The 16821-nt window shown below is 39.5% G+C and overlaps 1 protein-coding gene across 1 annotated transcript in view; it reads left to right on the forward strand.

The window, feature by feature from the left end:
- Positions 1 to 15570, forward strand: part of LOC139640897 (electrogenic sodium bicarbonate cotransporter 1-like) — a gene marked incomplete at its 3' end in the record, with an annotated part of 69152 nt that extends 53582 nt beyond the window's left edge. Inside the window, exons 9-21 of the mRNA XM_071515088.1 lie at positions 1904 to 2061; positions 3462 to 3549; positions 4823 to 4977; positions 6639 to 6749; positions 8158 to 8332; positions 8450 to 8583; positions 9479 to 9753; positions 11651 to 11721; positions 12349 to 12534; positions 12662 to 12775; positions 13417 to 13578; positions 14349 to 14527; positions 15498 to 15570. Coding sequence (XP_071371189.1) covers positions 1904 to 2061; positions 3462 to 3549; positions 4823 to 4977; positions 6639 to 6749; positions 8158 to 8332; positions 8450 to 8583; positions 9479 to 9753; positions 11651 to 11721; positions 12349 to 12534; positions 12662 to 12775; positions 13417 to 13578; positions 14349 to 14527; positions 15498 to 15570 — 1881 coding nt within the window. The remainder of the gene's footprint in view (positions 1 to 1903; positions 2062 to 3461; positions 3550 to 4822; positions 4978 to 6638; positions 6750 to 8157; positions 8333 to 8449; positions 8584 to 9478; positions 9754 to 11650; positions 11722 to 12348; positions 12535 to 12661; positions 12776 to 13416; positions 13579 to 14348; positions 14528 to 15497) is intronic.
- Positions 15571 to 16821: the final 1251 nt, after the last annotated feature.

The raw sequence follows: 16821 nt of genomic DNA on the forward strand, positions 1-16821 counted from the left end.
CTGCCATTTTCGGGCCCCTACTCTTTCCAAACTATTTTTGAATTCTAAAATTCAAAACAGCCATCAGCTGACAGTGGTTGTGCCTTTCCAGTGTTAAGGGAATACACTGTAGTTGTTGAATGAATGTTTGGTAACCCTGTGAAAAGCTAACTTTGGCTTGGATTATGTGATGAGAGAGTCAGAAAGTCTTGTATGATGAAGGATGAGAATATTGTCAGAAGGCTTACTATCTGGGTTAAGGCTAATTAATTCACTGTTCAATCAATTCAAGAAACTGAACCAGAACTTAATCACTGAAATTAGATTGTTCATGTCATCAAGCGTCATTATATGTCAAGAGGTGTTGTTTGAAAAGAAAAAAGTGTTGAAATTCAAGCTGAAACTGACCTAAAACCTTCAGGGTGCAGTAGCGCTCTGAATCCGCTGCCCTTCCTCCGCTCGTCCTTGGCTGCTTCTTGGTAAATGTTTTCCACCCGGCCTGCGGCTTTTTAGAGTTAATATGTAACGCTGTGGTGTTCCATGGCAGTCTTATCTACATGTTTATGATTTGTTGTCTTTGAAGTTTTATTTATTAATGACTTAAAATCAGCACACGAGCATGCTATTGTGTTATCTTAGAGGAAATCTGATGAAGTGAATGCAGCATGGATCAAAGTGTAACACGGTTGACACCACATGATGAAAGGTGTGTACAAAAAGGTTGAAATGGACTTTTGAATCCAACGGTTTATGGTTCAAGTGAAGCTGAGGGCAAGTATTGAATGGGAAGTGCTTGCCAGAGACAACTTAACAAATTAAAGGGCAATGCAAAGTGTTTTTAAAGGTCTGATATTGCAAGATGTACCCAGAAATCCTGTAACATAACTAGGAACTTATATCCGTTATATCCTGTTAATGACACAATTATTTTGTAAACGACATATGGACACACATTAGAAGAAGTGAAATTATAACCATAACCTCTTGTCGAAAAAATGTATTGACTCGGTCCCATTGACTTGCATGGAGTTGGGTGGTTCGGAGTCTTTTTGGAGCCGGCCTCTAGCGGACGTTAGAGGAATCGCCGCCTGCCCCCACTTCCTTATTGGCTTCAAAATTCACCCGTGGTTTTGGCCGCTTGATCCCGACACTAGAATTTTAATTTGGGGAAAACATCTACAGCATCTGTTACAGGGGATGGGACACTCCACTCTGCTGAAGCCCCATTTCATGATTTAGGCCGATAAGACGGGTGTATTTTTACATAAAAATCTTCCCTAGTGCAGCTTTAAGATTGTTGAGCTAGTCATTTGAGCTTGGCAATCATAAATGGCCGTTTCAACTTTTCAAATAAACAATTTGTAATCTTGAGCTCCATGGTTCAGCCTGTGACAGAAGTTCACAGTCTTTTTTTGCTTCCTTGTATCCGCCACTACAGCTGAATCCATCGACTTCATATTTCCACTGCTAACTCACACAAATCCACAGCATATTTTCACAGTGACTAAGAGAGTCGGTGTTGACATAAAGGCTGTTAAAACAGTTTCTCAGCGTGTCAGTGAAGATAAAGGGAGTTGTAACTGACAAGTCGGTTCCTCAGAGACACAAACCCCGGACTTTAATGTCCTGTGGATTTAACACGCTGAACCTGTGGAGCTCTGCAGGTGTCTGACATCATGTCCTCATGCATCTCACCATGCCCATTACAGAAAAAAAACACAGATCTCTGTTCCTGCTAATCATTTACTTACATTCCTCCTGGTTTGGTATTTTGAGTTGAATAGGATTGGTTCTGGATTCAAAGGCCTGATTGTCCTTTTTGATATAGGTTGTCTGGTTCAGAAGCTACTGTAGGTATCTTGCTGGTGTGAACGTAGCATTTAATGCCCCCCCCCCCTTTTGTCTCCTCTTTTGTCCCTTTCAGCTGAGGAACAAGTTCATGAAGAAGTTGCCCAGAGACGCCGAGGCCTCCAACGTGCTGGTGGGGGAGGTGGACTTCCTCGACGCACCGTTCGTGGCGTTTGTTCGTCTGCAGCAAGCTGTGATGCTGGGAGCGCTGACCGAGGTTCCCGTTCCCACAAGGTGGTCCGAGATTCACGCTCACACTACAGAAACTAAGGAAACTTAACTTAAAAAAGAGGTGTCAGTCTGGGGGTTTTAGTGGTAGACTAAGGGAGGTTTAATCCTTGTCCAGTTGTAGCTCAGACTGCCTTATGTGTGGTAGTCCAAGAATATACAGGGTTTTATCATAGTGACAGTAGTTACTCTATACAAACTCTGGACAAAGTCCTTGTATACACTACCAGTCAAAACTTTGGACACATGTATTTTTCTCTATTTTTACTATTTTAGAATAATATTAAAGACATCAAAACTATGAAATAGCACAAATGGAATTATGCAGTGACCAAAAAAGTGTTAAACAAATCAAAACTATCTTATATTTTAGATTCTTTAAAGCAGCCGCCCTTTGCCTTGATGGAAAGGCAAAGGCTTTGGAAAGAAATTCATGCATAGGCATCAACTCAAATTTCAAGCATTTAAGCATAAGCCTTTAGATCAAAATGGCTTTAAGAGAATGAAAAGCATAGCACATTCAATCAGGTGTGTCCAAACTTGCTTCAGTGGTTTCTTTTGTTATATACCAACTGGTTGTGGTAACCAAGGAGCTACTTAGCAATCCTGTTTTCTATTGTTTTCTATTCTTATGTATGTGCATTACACTGAAGAAACCTTTTCAGGCAGCACACATGCATTGGCAGCTGTTGTATAAAAGGCATGTGATTGTGGGTACTTTGGCGCTGCAAACGTACCTAATGCATCACCATCACGCCCATAATCACAGTAAACAACACCCTTTAAGGTATTATTGCTATAATAAAGCATGGTGAAGTAGTGGTAAGGTATTTGACTGGCTGGCTGTACATGCAGCAGTCTGCCTGGAGTCAGTGCTCGTGCCAGATGACAGCGTGCCTCTGTGCAAACTGTTTAGAAATCTATAAATATCACAACTACTTTGCACTGTTTGCACCGCTGTATAGATAGAGTAAAGTAATGATGCTGTAATCCTTGTTAATCCAAACAGACAGAATGATGAATAATATGCCATTGCAAAAATACTACATTATCTTTTTATGAATTACATTATATATGTATTTTTGGTTGTTACACAGAGTTAAATACCTTTGATTAGCAATTAAGCTGTAGAGAGAATTTCAGGTTATGATTGCAGACAGTCATGTCATGTCACTACATCTCATATTTTGAATGAGCTTTAAGTTAAAGTTTCCTTCATTGCACAGCTGTGGATATTTCATTATATTCAAGACAAGTTCAGATAAACAAGCTCCTATTTAAGACAAAAAAATGATGTAAATATTTGACTGGATAGCATTGCCTATTACGCAAATCCATGCACTTACTCCAATACACCAACATTATTCTCCCCTATGATTTCCTAATACAACCTTTTTCATCTCCAGATTTTTATTCATCCTGCTTGGACCCAAAGGCAAAGCCAAGTCGTATCATGAGATTGGGAGAGCCATCGCCACGCTGATGTCCGATGAGGTGAGACTGACACTGGACGGAAACTGTTGATCTGTCTCACTCTAACACCTGGCGTCTGAGTGTGATCCATCTGAATTACATTTACAGTCTTTCTCAATAGTCTTTCTCACGTACCTCACCAAAACACTGATTTCCACACACGTCACTTCCACTTGTAATATTTATGTCCTTTAATATTGAGAGTATACACCTTGTCTCGCATGTTCCCCATCTGCAAGTATCCTGACAATCCATTTTTTTAAAAGTATGTTGCGCTAAAGTTTATTTCATGACTATGTTTACATAAGTACTGTATGTGGGTTGGAGCTGCATTGCATTTACACTTTATTGTTAAAGTGGTCAAATGTGTCTCTGACCACATTTGCGTTTTGGGTGATCAGATCTTCGATGCTTCTTGGGTGCATTTACACCTGGATTTGATGTGGTTTCGCTCTCTAAACACTATCTGCTGTCCAAACACAGTCCGGTCAGCATGATAATGTCAGGTTAATATCCTTGATGCCCCAGATCTCATAATACAATGTCCTGTGTCTCTGTTGACAATGCATTGCTTTGACAGGTCTCTTTCACTGTTAAGGGAAATTCACTTTCAGTTTCCATAACAATTGATGAAGTGAATTTCATTCCGTCAAATTCAAGAAATTAAAGACGTTTCTGACCTGTAAAAAAAAAATAATTGGAATGCTCTACCATTGTGAAATGAATTTCCTTCTCTATTCACATTTTGAATTGACTGAATTTAAAGTAAATTGACCACCAACTCTGGTCCCTTTATTAAATGCTGTGTCACTATCAAGGTTATTATAGTATTGCATTTTTCATTAGTTTTTATTTTTATTTTGTTTTGACTTTTTGTTTTCAATTTCAGTTTAGTTTTAATTCGTTTTTAAAGCGGCTTTGATAGTTTAGTTTAGTTTTTATTTTTTGAAAATGCTTAGTTTTAGTTTAGTTTTTATTAGTTTCAGTGTTAGTTTTAGTCTTTTTTTGTAATATGGGGTATTTGTCAGGGGCGAGATTCAAAAATTCAAAATACTAGGCTTATGTATGAAATAAATTGACAAAGACGAAAACGAAAGACATTTTCTCTATAATTTTAGTTTATTTTAGTTAGTTTTGTAAACACACAATACAGTTTCAGTTAGTTAACGTTTTTTGTAAAGCCTCGTTTTTATTTTATTTCAGTTAACGAAAATGTTTTTTCACACCTAGTTTTCATTATTTCATTCGTTCTCGTTAACGATAATAACCTTGGTCACTATCTGTCTGCGTTTAGGTCTTCCATGACATTGCGTACAAGGCGAAGGACAGACAGGACCTGCTGGCTGGCATCGATGAGTTCCTGGACGAGGTCATCGTTCTCCCTCCTGGAGAGTGGGACCCCGCCATCAGGATAGAGCCTCCGAAGTCCCTGCCCTCCTCCGACAAAAGGTCTCCGCCCACATAAAGATGTAGACATTGTAGAAGTCCAATTTGGAGTAGATGTGAATGCTGGCGCCATCAGTTTTTAAGTTGCTCTTGAATTATTCCAATTCTACAAAGCTAATCTTTGGTATATGTGCTGCCGTCTCCTGTTTGGTTAACCATTTTGTATAAATATAGACTTTTAGAGGAGGAAATTAGGGTGAGGGTTATATCAAGTTTGGGGATCACAATCTCAGATATGGAGTTTATATTAAAGAGTTTAGGTAAAGGACAGCACTATTTTTCTATTCAAAAGAATATAAAAGAAAGTATCTACAGAGATGAGGTCAATTTAACAAGATTGAGGCTGAGGCGTTGCTGTTCGAGGGGAGAACTGTTTTTAATAAATAAACACTCAACTGGCCAACGTGAATGTGGTTGAAATAGAGACCGTAAGCTGTTTATTTATAGAGTGCGACAACTATTCAGCAGAACGGAATCAGTTGAAAGGAGAATTAACAGAAATGGGAGATATTGGATTTTCTTTAAAATCATGACTGGGAGATAATGAGAAAAAACATACAGTTGGAAAGAGAGTAATTGCATTTCTGAAGACTGCAAAAATAAATTCAAGCGTTTAAGATAATAAAGTAAAGAGTGCATTGTCCTGTGGAGGGCAGCAATATGCATAAGTGTCCAGTCTGCTGCAAAATAAAGAAGAAGAAGAAGAAGAAGTAGAAGAAGAAGAAGAAGTAGTTGTCCAACTTTTTACTGCATGCTTGCTGATGCTCCTTTGCCTCCATCGCCAAGAGGAATTATTTGGGAAATCAAGTTTTTTTTTCTGTCTTGTCATCCATCAGAATTTACAAAGGAATGATTCGGTAACTAGTTTGTGTTACAGTCTCCAAATCTGATTCTACTGTTCAAGTGTTGGGCAGTAAAAAAACATGTATAATGCTGTGTGTGTGCAGTAACTCTGTGTTCCAGAAGAGCAATAGTTGCAAAAATCGTTCAGGTTAAGCTCAATCAGGTATACGGAACTTGTTCAATTATGAAAGAGGCTGTATTTAAAGCTGCCATGTTCCTCAGTATAGCCGAGACCAGATGTTTTAGTCTCAACTCTCAATGTGAGCTCTGAGGGGGGCAGGCAGGGGAACTCCAGTCCTGCTCTTCTGTTTCCTCTTGTGTTTATCCTCAGTTGTCTTCTCAGCCAATCTGGGACTAAATACTGGGACTAAAAAAAAAAAAAAAAAACGGCACCCACATAGACAGTGTACACTACCAGTCAAAATATTTGGACACACCACATTTTTCTTTATTTTTAGTATTTTCCACATTTTAGAATAATAGTGAAAGACAATCAAATATTTTAGATTCTTTAAAGCAGCCGCCCTTTGCCCTGATGGAAAGGCAAAGGCTTTGGAAAGAAATTCATACATAGGATCAACTTCACTATTTATATTTGTCTAAGAAACACATTTCAAGCATTTTAAGCATAAGCCTTTAGATCACTTATGGCTTTAAGAGAATGAAAAACATCGTACATTCAATAAGGTGGGTCCAATCTTTTAGATAGATTAGATAGATTTTTGATAGATTACTGTTTTCGTGTGATCAGTGATACAATGCCTGCTAGACTGAACAAAAATGTGTGTGTGTGTGTGTGTGTGTGTGTGTGTGCATTTCAGGAAAAACATGTATGCAGGAGATAACTCCCAGATGAACGGGGACATGCCTCACGATGGAGGTCATGGAGGAGGGGGGCATGCTATAGGAGAAGAGCTGCAGAAGACCGGAAGGTATGAAGTCATGAATGAGACTAAACTTCATATTAGACTCAGATATGAGAGTCTGGCATGAGCAGTTTCCCAGATACTTGCCTATTGCCTACTATAACTGCCAGATAAAGTAGTGTTTGAATCAATGCACTCAGCAGGAACAGTAGTCTTTACATTAGGATAGACAGCTATAAATGTTTGTTGGACCAGTAATGCTGGTTAAATTAGACCACCATGCATCACATGACCTTAAATAAATATAGTCCTAGAATTGTAAATGGCCTATGGAAAGTGTCAGATGTAGGAACCAAGCTCAAAATTAATTTACACCAGTATTTCTTTTAAGCAAATCGAAACCATTTAAGTAGAAAAGCCTAACCAGGGACAGGGTTCGCAAATTAGCCTTGGCTAGAAATCCCATATGCAACACATCTGTATCATGTTATTGTAACCTGTTACAATGTTTGTTATGCATTGTCCCTGACAAATAAACTAATAAATAAATAAATAAAATAGTGCCATAATATGGAGGAGCCGGTGGAGATGAAAGTGGTGCAGGAGTTGACACATGCCCTGCACAACAGTGAACAGCTTAAATGACATGAGAGTAGTGAGCTTTCATCAGTAATTAGAATAGTTTTATCCGTATTATTTTAATAAGATTTTCATTTCAATTATTAGAAGTTTGCAGAGAGAGTAACTGACAATGTTTGCCAATAAAACACCATATTTTCACTCATTTCTTGCTTCTTAAAATAGTAAGGCAGTTGTCTGGTTGCTAGACCTCCTCCAACAACAGGGTTTGATAATATAATACTTCCATGCTTGAAACTAACGCGGTCCCGCCATACTAAAGACAACAAATAGTTTTAGAGATGAACCAGCAGGCACTGGACTGGCTTTTTGTGTGAACTTCATGTTACTATCGTCTTCAAGCTAAAGCCGATGTGTGACCCACTGTTAAATAATAAATCAGTGTGGAACTGCAAAATATGTGTGATGTGGCTATTAATGTGTCAGGATATGTATAGCTTAGAGAGGTCAAACTACAGTGTTTATTATGCTGTGTTATTTCACAGGTGAAAAATCAACCTAATTAGATCTTATGGGCCTACATTTTGATATTATTGGGGGCCACCCACAAATTCTATTTGGCCACTTAGTGATAAAATCCTAGTTACGCCACTGGAAATATCCTAAGTAGTCAAATAAAATAAAACCAGTCTTATATCCTTTGTCAAATAAAAGCATTCTTTTCTTGTGAGATCGATCATTTTATTGATGTGATCTTGCTTAAATATAAAATAAAAAAAAACCTGCCAGGCTCTGTATAGTAACAATTACATATTTATGCTGTTGATTTTGTTATGCTTATTATTCCATGTTGTGGAAGTCTGTAACCATCTACCGTTTCTCTCTGTTTCTGCAGGTTTTGTGGGGGTCTCATACTTGACATCAAAAGAAAAGCGCCTTTTTTTGTCAGTGACTTCACCGATGCATTTCACATCCAGGCCCTGTCAGCCATTTTGTTCATTTACCTGGGAACTGTGACAAACGCCATCACCTTTGGTGGTTTGTTGGGGGATGCTACGGACAACATGCAGGTTAGTCTGAGATTTGAACCTTCAACACTTTGAGGGGTGTGTAGCATTTATGCTAGGTGACAACATTTCCCCTGTTTCTTCACCTGTAAAAGTGGATGTTTCCCCCCCTGTGAGCAGGGTGTGTTGGAGAGTTTCCTGGGCACAGCGATAGCCGGGGGGGTTTTCTGTCTGCTGGGCGGCCAGCCCCTCACCATCCTCAGCAGCACCGGTCCTGTTCTGGTGTTCGAACGGCTGCTCTTCAACTTCAGCAAGTATGTTCACTGTCTGTTTCCTCACTGTTTGGAAGAGGCCCAACTGAAAATCATAGGAGGTTCAATACCTGGCAAAGACTCTACTGTAAAACCACATCTGTACTAGATGATCCTCCTGGCATATTTGAGAGCGCTTTATGTTTTAGTTGCATCATCCTGATAATGCTTATTGCATATTCCTCCATCCTAGAGAGATGCTGACTGGTGGCTAAGGCTGCAATCACACCTACAATTTGTTTTCTATGTTCTGAACCATAGTGGAAAAGTTAGTTTGCTGCATTTTGGTATTTGGTTCAATTAGGTTCACACTTCCCAATTGTAAGCGAAGGGGTTTGTAAACAAAAGTCACATGGACTCATAGGTAGCTCGTTTACTGGGTAGAGTTTTGGTAATTTGGTAATCTGTTATTGATTTTGTCAGCAGGGAGAGTCAAAACAAATCTGATTTCAGTCCCTGTAACTTTAGCTAAGCATGATGGACTTGCCTGTGCAGTTTGTTTCAATTTACCTTCATTTCTTCTGTGTTCATACTAGTAATGTTCATACTAGTATGAACACAGAAGAAATAGCTGAATATGAGCATCAGTCCAGACTTCATTTTGTCATGCTAGCCTTTCCAAGCATTTTCAGGTGTCTTGCTTCTGTTATTTGGTGCCATCCAATTTCGAATGACATTGTTCTCTCTTGGCCAAAAGAGCCAAACTGAAGGAGTAAATGTTCCAGAGTTCAAATAAACCGCTCCAAACATGCTATACCAAATGAACCAATCATGCTTAGTTAAACTGTCTTTAGTTCATGTCTAAAACAAAACCTCTGACCACACAGAAGCTTCCTAAAATATCTAAATGGGTTTTACTGGCTATCTCTGACTGCTTGCTTTGTGTCTTCTCTTAAAGAGATAATGCCTTCGACTACCTGGAGTTTCGCCTGTGGATCGGCCTGTGGTCGGCGTTCTTCTGCCTGGTGCTCGTAGCCACCGATGCCAGCTTCTTGGTGCAGTACTTCACCCGCTTCACCGAGGAAGGCTTCTCCTGTCTCATCAGCTTCATCTTCATCTACGATGCCTTCAAGAAGATGCTCAAGCTAGCTCACCACTACCCCATCAATGCTGACTATAAGCTGGACTATGTGACGCAATACGACTGCCTCTGTATGGCTCCTGCCGTCTTAGGTGAGATCTTGCTTCTTTAGAGGAGCTTTTTTTTTTTTCATTTTCAGGTAATTAGCTGACATTCTTATCCAGACTGAGCAGATTCAGTGTTTTTTACTCGACGACACTTCAAAAGCACACATGGCTGTTGAGGGGTTCGAACCTGTGATAGCAGTGATGTGACCAAGTCAACTTTGCTCGAGTCCCAAGTCAGTCTCAAGTCAAGTCCCAAGTGTAAATATAGATTACCAAATCAAGCCAGTCAAGTCCAAGTCATTAATGTCAAGTCTCAAGTCTAAATGTAGAACAGCAAGTCAAGTCAGAACAAATCAAGAGTCCAGTATCAATTTAATATCTTAAAGAAAACTAAATATCTAGGACTTCAGTGCAATATGGTTTTAATAGGATAAAAACTTGGTAAGAGCATCATGAGTTTTGATTTCTATAATCAGTTTCAACTTCAATAAATTCAATCATTCCATACAAATTCAGAAAACAGAATTTAAATTCAGTCGTCCGCTGGAACAAATCTCATCACTTTCAATCTGAGTCATTTACACAAACACAAGATCTCAAGTCAAGACTTTAGAAACCTTTTCAAGTCATCAAAGCACAAGTCAAAGTTGAGTCCGGAGTCTCCAGAACCCAAGTCAAGTCAAGTCTCAAGTCTTGTCTTCATGCATCAAGTCAAGTCTCAACTCTTGTCTTCATGCATCAAGTCAAGTCTCAAGCAATTAAAATTGTGACTCGAGTCCCCACCTCTGCATCCTAGTTTTGGGATAGTCTCTCTAACCACTAGCCCACCTTGCTACTTTTAATTTAGGTAGATTTACTGGTTTAAAGTGTAAAGGCTAACTCTGGATTGAGCATTAAATAAGTGAACAAATGCTGTTGTGACCGTGGAGAGGCACACAGTGAGCCTCTTTATTTTCCTTCCTGATGGGGGATGGCAGAGGAAGAGGGGGTCGTCCCGAATGACTAGTAATCCCCTGCTGCTTTGGAAGTATCATACACCCACATGCTATTCCCCATGCACACAGAGTCTCAGCTCCACATAAAGACGACAGCAGAGCGCACCAGGGGAGAGGAACAACAGATGTTTACTTGTGACGAGTAAGCTCCCAAAAGGCAGAGCAAACCACCGAGCCGAGGGTCTTTAAAGATTCATTCTGTGGAAATCGTTCATGGCATTTTCGTGGCCAGCGAGGCTAGATGAGAGCCACTCACACATCAACACACACTTGTGTAACGCTCAAGTCCAGCGAGCTCCTGACTGGCACAAATTAAACACTGAAAGTAAGGTCGATAGTTAATTGGGTCATTGTTATGCACCGTGCATTTTATCACAAACACTTCATGTTCCAAAACACATGGAAGGCACTGAAGATAGCAACAGAACACTCTTTACTTAAATCTATCTAGTTCAAGTTCAAGTTTCTTTATTTGTACAGCCCTTTATCACAAGCATGTCTCAGAGGACTTTACAGAGAATGAGCCTAATTTGATCTAACTGATCAGAAGTCAGTTTTCACCACAATTTCCAGTCCAGGTTTTTTTTTTATTGTTGTCATAACCTTGGTAGCATAATACATCTCAGTACAGCACATTTTGGGGTTTATTTGGTGTTTACAGTACTTGTTGAGGACGCGTTGTGTGTAAAGTGTATCCAAATCCAAATTCCAAATTTATTTATAAAGCACATTTAAAAACAGTTGACCAAAGTGCTGTAAAATCAAAATAGCAAAAACCATAACACAACACAATAAAAACAAAGACCAGTTTAAAAGACAAAAGGACAATAAAATAATAAAAGCAATAAGACCATAAGAAAAAGAAAGGCAACTCTCATACTGAGTTTGTGTAAAGTGTAGTGTTGAACTGCTTGTGCTGAGAAAAGGTGTTTGTTGTGTTTTTCCAGAGAACAGCACAGATATCGTTGGTGATCCTCTGGAAGGTACTTCAGTCTGGTACTGGAACAACACCGACCTAGTAAGTGCTTCCTCTGCTGTCCTTCACTTCCTCCAGTGAGAAGAAGATTTTCAGAATTCCTGTATTGTTTAAATGTGGGCCACTTTGCTATTACTATTTTTCATGAATGCTGCGACTTTCCTATTGATTGTTTATATAATATGTTTTCAATGCTGTGCTATTTTGTCAATACTTCTAACAATTCACCATTTAAACTAAAGCACTTCAAACAAAATGCTTCTGGATTTCCTCCCGCTTTGTGTCACAAATCTCCTACCAACCACCTGACTTTGATTGAAATTCCCTGCAGGATTTTGTAGAATTATTTTGTGATTACTACCAAAAATGTGTGATTATATTATTTATTTTTTTGGAATGCTGTTTGTGATGTAGTGAAATTGCTGAAGTTATAGCCAGTCACAAACAATAAAAAGAGAGATACTGTACCTGAAAAAGATTTTTGCAGTATGGCTGTAGATCAAATCAGCAATGTTAGAGGTAAAAGTGACTAGTCTGATGTGGATTCATTTCCAAATGCAGGTTACTGTGACACAGTAAACTGTCTTATCTTCTTTATTGTTATATTATCCTTGAAAGTGGAGCCGTTACACACTGCCAACATGCATATTGTCTGTTTCCCCTGCACAGCCAATGAATGCCACATGGTCGTCCCTTTCGAAGGCGGAGTGCTTGAAGTACGGAGGGGAGCTGGTGGGCAAAGCCTGCGACTTCGTCCCGGACATCACCCTCATGTCCTTCATCCTGTTCTTTGGCACCTACACCTGCTCTATGTGTCTGAAGAAGTTCAAGACCAGCCCCTTCTTCCCCACCACTGTAAGCTGCTCACCATGCTCACACTCAGCTGGCAAAACGTCTCTGAATGTTTACCACACAGTTGTTAAACAGCAGATTACAGAGAGCAAGAAGTCAAGTCTTTGTGTTTCCCTTATCTTTCACCTAGGTGAGGAAACTCATCAGTGACTTTGCCATCATCCTGGCCATTCTTATCTTCTGCGGAGTCGATATGCTAGTAGGAGTGGATACCCCTAAACTCATTGTGCCAACTGAATTCAAGGTGAGATCTTTCCCTACCTAAAGTGTGCATATCTAATGCACAATCCATGTGTATTAAATGCACATCAGGAGCATTTTCTTTTACTGTGTGGCTTCATGAATAATAAGCCAAGAGGATCCTGCAAATGACCATTTCATAGATAACTGTTTTCTACTTTGTTGTTGGCCTATTACAGACAGAAAAATATCATAATATCAATTCCTTCATATTAAACAAACACTATCTCCATAAAACTTAGGCTACAATAATAATAGGTTGTGTTTAGATGAGCTTAAGTTTTACGATTGCAGCTTAACGATTGACAGGATGGGAATGCAAACATTGTTCACTCCAAGCCTTAAGCCCTTCACATAAAGACTAGTGGTGGCATCATTGGCCGAAATTGTATCAATGGCGAAATGCAATATCCACCCAAGTTTCCTCAAAATGGAACCAGTAGTTGCCAAAACATCATGTGACAATCCCAGTAAAACACTTGAAGAGGCTGGACTTGTTTTTGAGGAGAAATCATATATCTGAAGAGAAATCATGCAGTATATCTGAAGTACTTTAAAGGTTGTGTGTGTGTGTGTGTGATGAGGACCAGCACCTCCTTGTCTAGTCGACTCACTAGTTTAATCTTCCGTCTTCCCCGCCCCTAGCCAACAAGTCCTAACCGGGGCTGGTTCGTGCCCCCGTTCGGAGGAAACCCCTGGTGGGTCTACCTGGCGTCGGCTCTGCCTGCCTTGCTGGTCACCATACTGCTCTTCATGGACCAGCAGATTACTGCTGTGATCGTCAACAGGAAGGAACACAAGCTGAAGGTGTGTGAGGGAGCGAGAGAGCTGGGGTTGCCAGTGCGCCTTGGAAAATCTGCATTCTAAGCCAGGTGGTAATTTGTGGCGGTCAGGCGGGAGATGCCAGTCTTCCCCGTGCTAAAATGACATCGCTGTTTTATTAATTGTAGGCAGGGTGGTTGGTTGGTGTGTGTGTGTGTGTGTGTGTGTGTGTGTGTGTTTGTTTGTGTGTGTGTGGGGGGGGTTAATCTCTGGTGACTGCTGGTAGCACAGATGGGAAGAATGACATTACCTCAATTGGCTTCTCTGAATTTGATCGAAATTCCCTGCAGGATTTTGCAGAATTATTGTGTGATTACTGCAACCAAAAATGTGTGATTTTTTTTTATTTTATTTATTTTTATTTTGGAATGCTGCTTGTGATGTTTTTCATTTTTTTCTTCAGTGAAATTCCTGAAGCTCTCTCTATCCCTCTCTCTATCTATCTATCTCTCCCTCCCTCTCTCCCTCTTGCTCTCTCACGATAAACAGTATTACAGTTTTGTGGTCAAAAATATTGTGTGAAGTCCTGGACAAACTGCTATATGTTTTAAAGATAATTAGAGAATGATTTCTTGGAAGCTCTCTAAACTTATTCTGAAACGTTATTCTGCCAAAAAAGGGGTTAAATGATCAAACCATGTAAGAGTTGTTTGCTACATTTTAGCTTTACTGATGCATGCAGCCATTCTGTGCATTATGTCCATGCCTGAACATGCACATGACCTTTCACCTCTTGTGTTTGTTGGCTGCACCAGAAAGGGGCAGGTTACCATCTGGACCTGTTCTGGGTGGCCGTTCTGATGATAGTTTGCTCCTTCATGGGCCTGCCGTGGTACGTTGCTGCCACCGTCATCTCCATCGCTCACATCGACAGTCTGAAGATGGAAACTGAAACCTCGGCTCCCGGAGAGCAGCCCAAGTTCCTGGGTGTGAGGTGGGAACAACAAAAGCACAGCAAACAAATTAACTCACCGTAAACTGATCTTCAAAACCATTCATAAAATTACTGTCAGGCTATGTTTTAATCCTGGACTCTCACAGCAGCTTGATTACTGTCTCTCATCTGTTCTTGTTTGTTTTAAGATGCAGGGGAAAATTTGAGAGAGAACTGAAGGGGTTTTACATCACCCTCATCAAATGAAAGAAATATAAAATTCATCACTCTTATTAACTGTGGATTTTAGAGAAACTATGAGGAAAATGATACTTTAACAGTTCACAATCACCTTGCTATATATAAGCAAATAGCAAATTACACACAGGTCAAGGTTTTTTTTTGTTCTTAATGTTTACAACAGTTGCTGAAGACACTCTTAATTTGTGATAGTTTCAATTTTTTAAGATTTTTTTTGTGTTCTTTTCTTTTGGTGACTTTTTGGTTGTATCCTCAAGAGCCTCCTGATGCTTCAGCTGTAAGCTGAACTAACAAACTCTCGTCCTGCGAGACGCACTGATGTCTATTGATGCAGAGAGCTGACAACTGTGTGAACTTCCTAGAAGCTCAGTGGTCGTCTTTGTTTTGGCTAAATTGGAGGAAAATTTGTGAAATTACTGTCAACCTGAAGCAATCAGTGCCAGTATTCAGGCTTTTCTGACTCTTACTTATGACTGCAAGTAGGCATATTACTTCTTGAAAATGTAACAAATGTGAAAAAGCTTTATGATCAGGGTTTTATCACCTTTGTCTATAATATGTATTATAGATACCTAAGTTAGCTAAACTGATGATTAACTATACATGAATTCATATAGTGCATTGGCAAAAATGTTCTTCTAAATTGATATATTGATTAAAAAGGTGTCTAACCCATACAGTGCTCATCAAATGATACCAAACAACTATTACACATTTATTCTTCTGATAATCATATTTAGTTTTTTCTTTTTCTCTTTTTTTATTGCAGAGAGCAGAGGGTCACTGGTGTGGTCGTGTTCATCCTGACAGGACTGTCTGTCTTCATGTCTCCTATTCTAAAGGTAAAGAGATGGGACATGTTTCCCGGTTATTATCATTATTACATTAGTGCTTCAGTGTCTTAATGCCATAAGACATAATGTTTCGTCTTTCCAAATGACTGAGCTGTATACACTGTCCAAAAGAGACACTAGAACATTTCTTTAACCCCTTACGCTTCACTGGACTCAGTGATGCTGACACAGAGGTTTAATCAGAGACCTAGTTGTAACAAGAGAGGTGTCAGAGGTGTCAGAGGAAAGCAGAGCCTGTCAGACTAACTACAGCCTGTCAGACTGTTTTCAGGTTAGTTAAACCTGTCGTCCACAGAAGCTTCCCTCTACATCAAAGTGCATTAGGTGACTAAGCTTCACATAACAAAGGGAATCTCAACCATCACAAGACAAAAAGTTCTTGGTAGCGTTATAGTGGACCTACTGTATAACAAGGACCTATTAGGCCTTCTGGCTGTCCCAAAAACCAGGCTTAAAACTAAGGGTGACCGAGCTTTTTCAGTTGTAGCTCCCACTCTCTGGAACCGTCTTCCTTTAGTCATAAAAAACACAGAGTTTTAAGAGGCTATTAAAAACTCACTTGTTCCGGAAGTAATGTGTGTTTGCCTTATGTGCAGTTTTACTGTTTTTATTTTGTTATTTTCTGCTTATCTGTTTTCTACCTTTCTTTTTTATTTCTATTTTTAATGCTTTCATTGTATACAGCACCTTGTAACTCTGGTTTCGAAAGGCACTTTATAAATAAAGTTTACTTACTATTATGAGAGAAACCAATGGCACAAAGTTGATTAAGTGATGGTTAAGAATATTAGGTTCTTACCAAAGTATGGTTTCTTGTTCTGAATTACAGTAATAATATGCACATTTTTCATGTAAATAAATGTTTTGCTCCTCTCTATTGCTGATTGAGATAACACAATAGCGATTCAACCGATATCCATTTCATTCAAGTTTTTCTATTTGCTGGTCTAAACATCCGGGGTCTGGTAGGTCTTTCCTGGGAAAAATCCTCTGCCGCACAGGAAGTGATGCGTTTTACGTTTTACGGCAGCAGCGGCAGCAGTTTGTTTAAAATAAATAGAAGAAGAACTAGGTAGTCAAAGACAAAGAAAAGAGCGCCACCTACAGATAAGTCAAAATTCATCAACAGAAAATCCAAGCTCCGCCCACACTGTTTGATTGACAGGTGATCTCTGGGAAGTGCAGTGCAGAAACACCACAGCAATGAGCGCTGAGCAACAAAGATGGAGATAAAATATA

The sequence above is a fragment of the Centroberyx affinis genome, unplaced genomic scaffold (genome assembly GCF_046629955.1).
Source record: "Centroberyx affinis isolate AG114_WGS23_722 - 3 ecotype Tasmania unplaced genomic scaffold, CSIRO-AGI_Caff_v1 ptg000303l_1, whole genome shotgun sequence".
NCBI lineage: Eukaryota > Metazoa > Chordata > Actinopteri > Beryciformes > Berycidae > Centroberyx > Centroberyx affinis.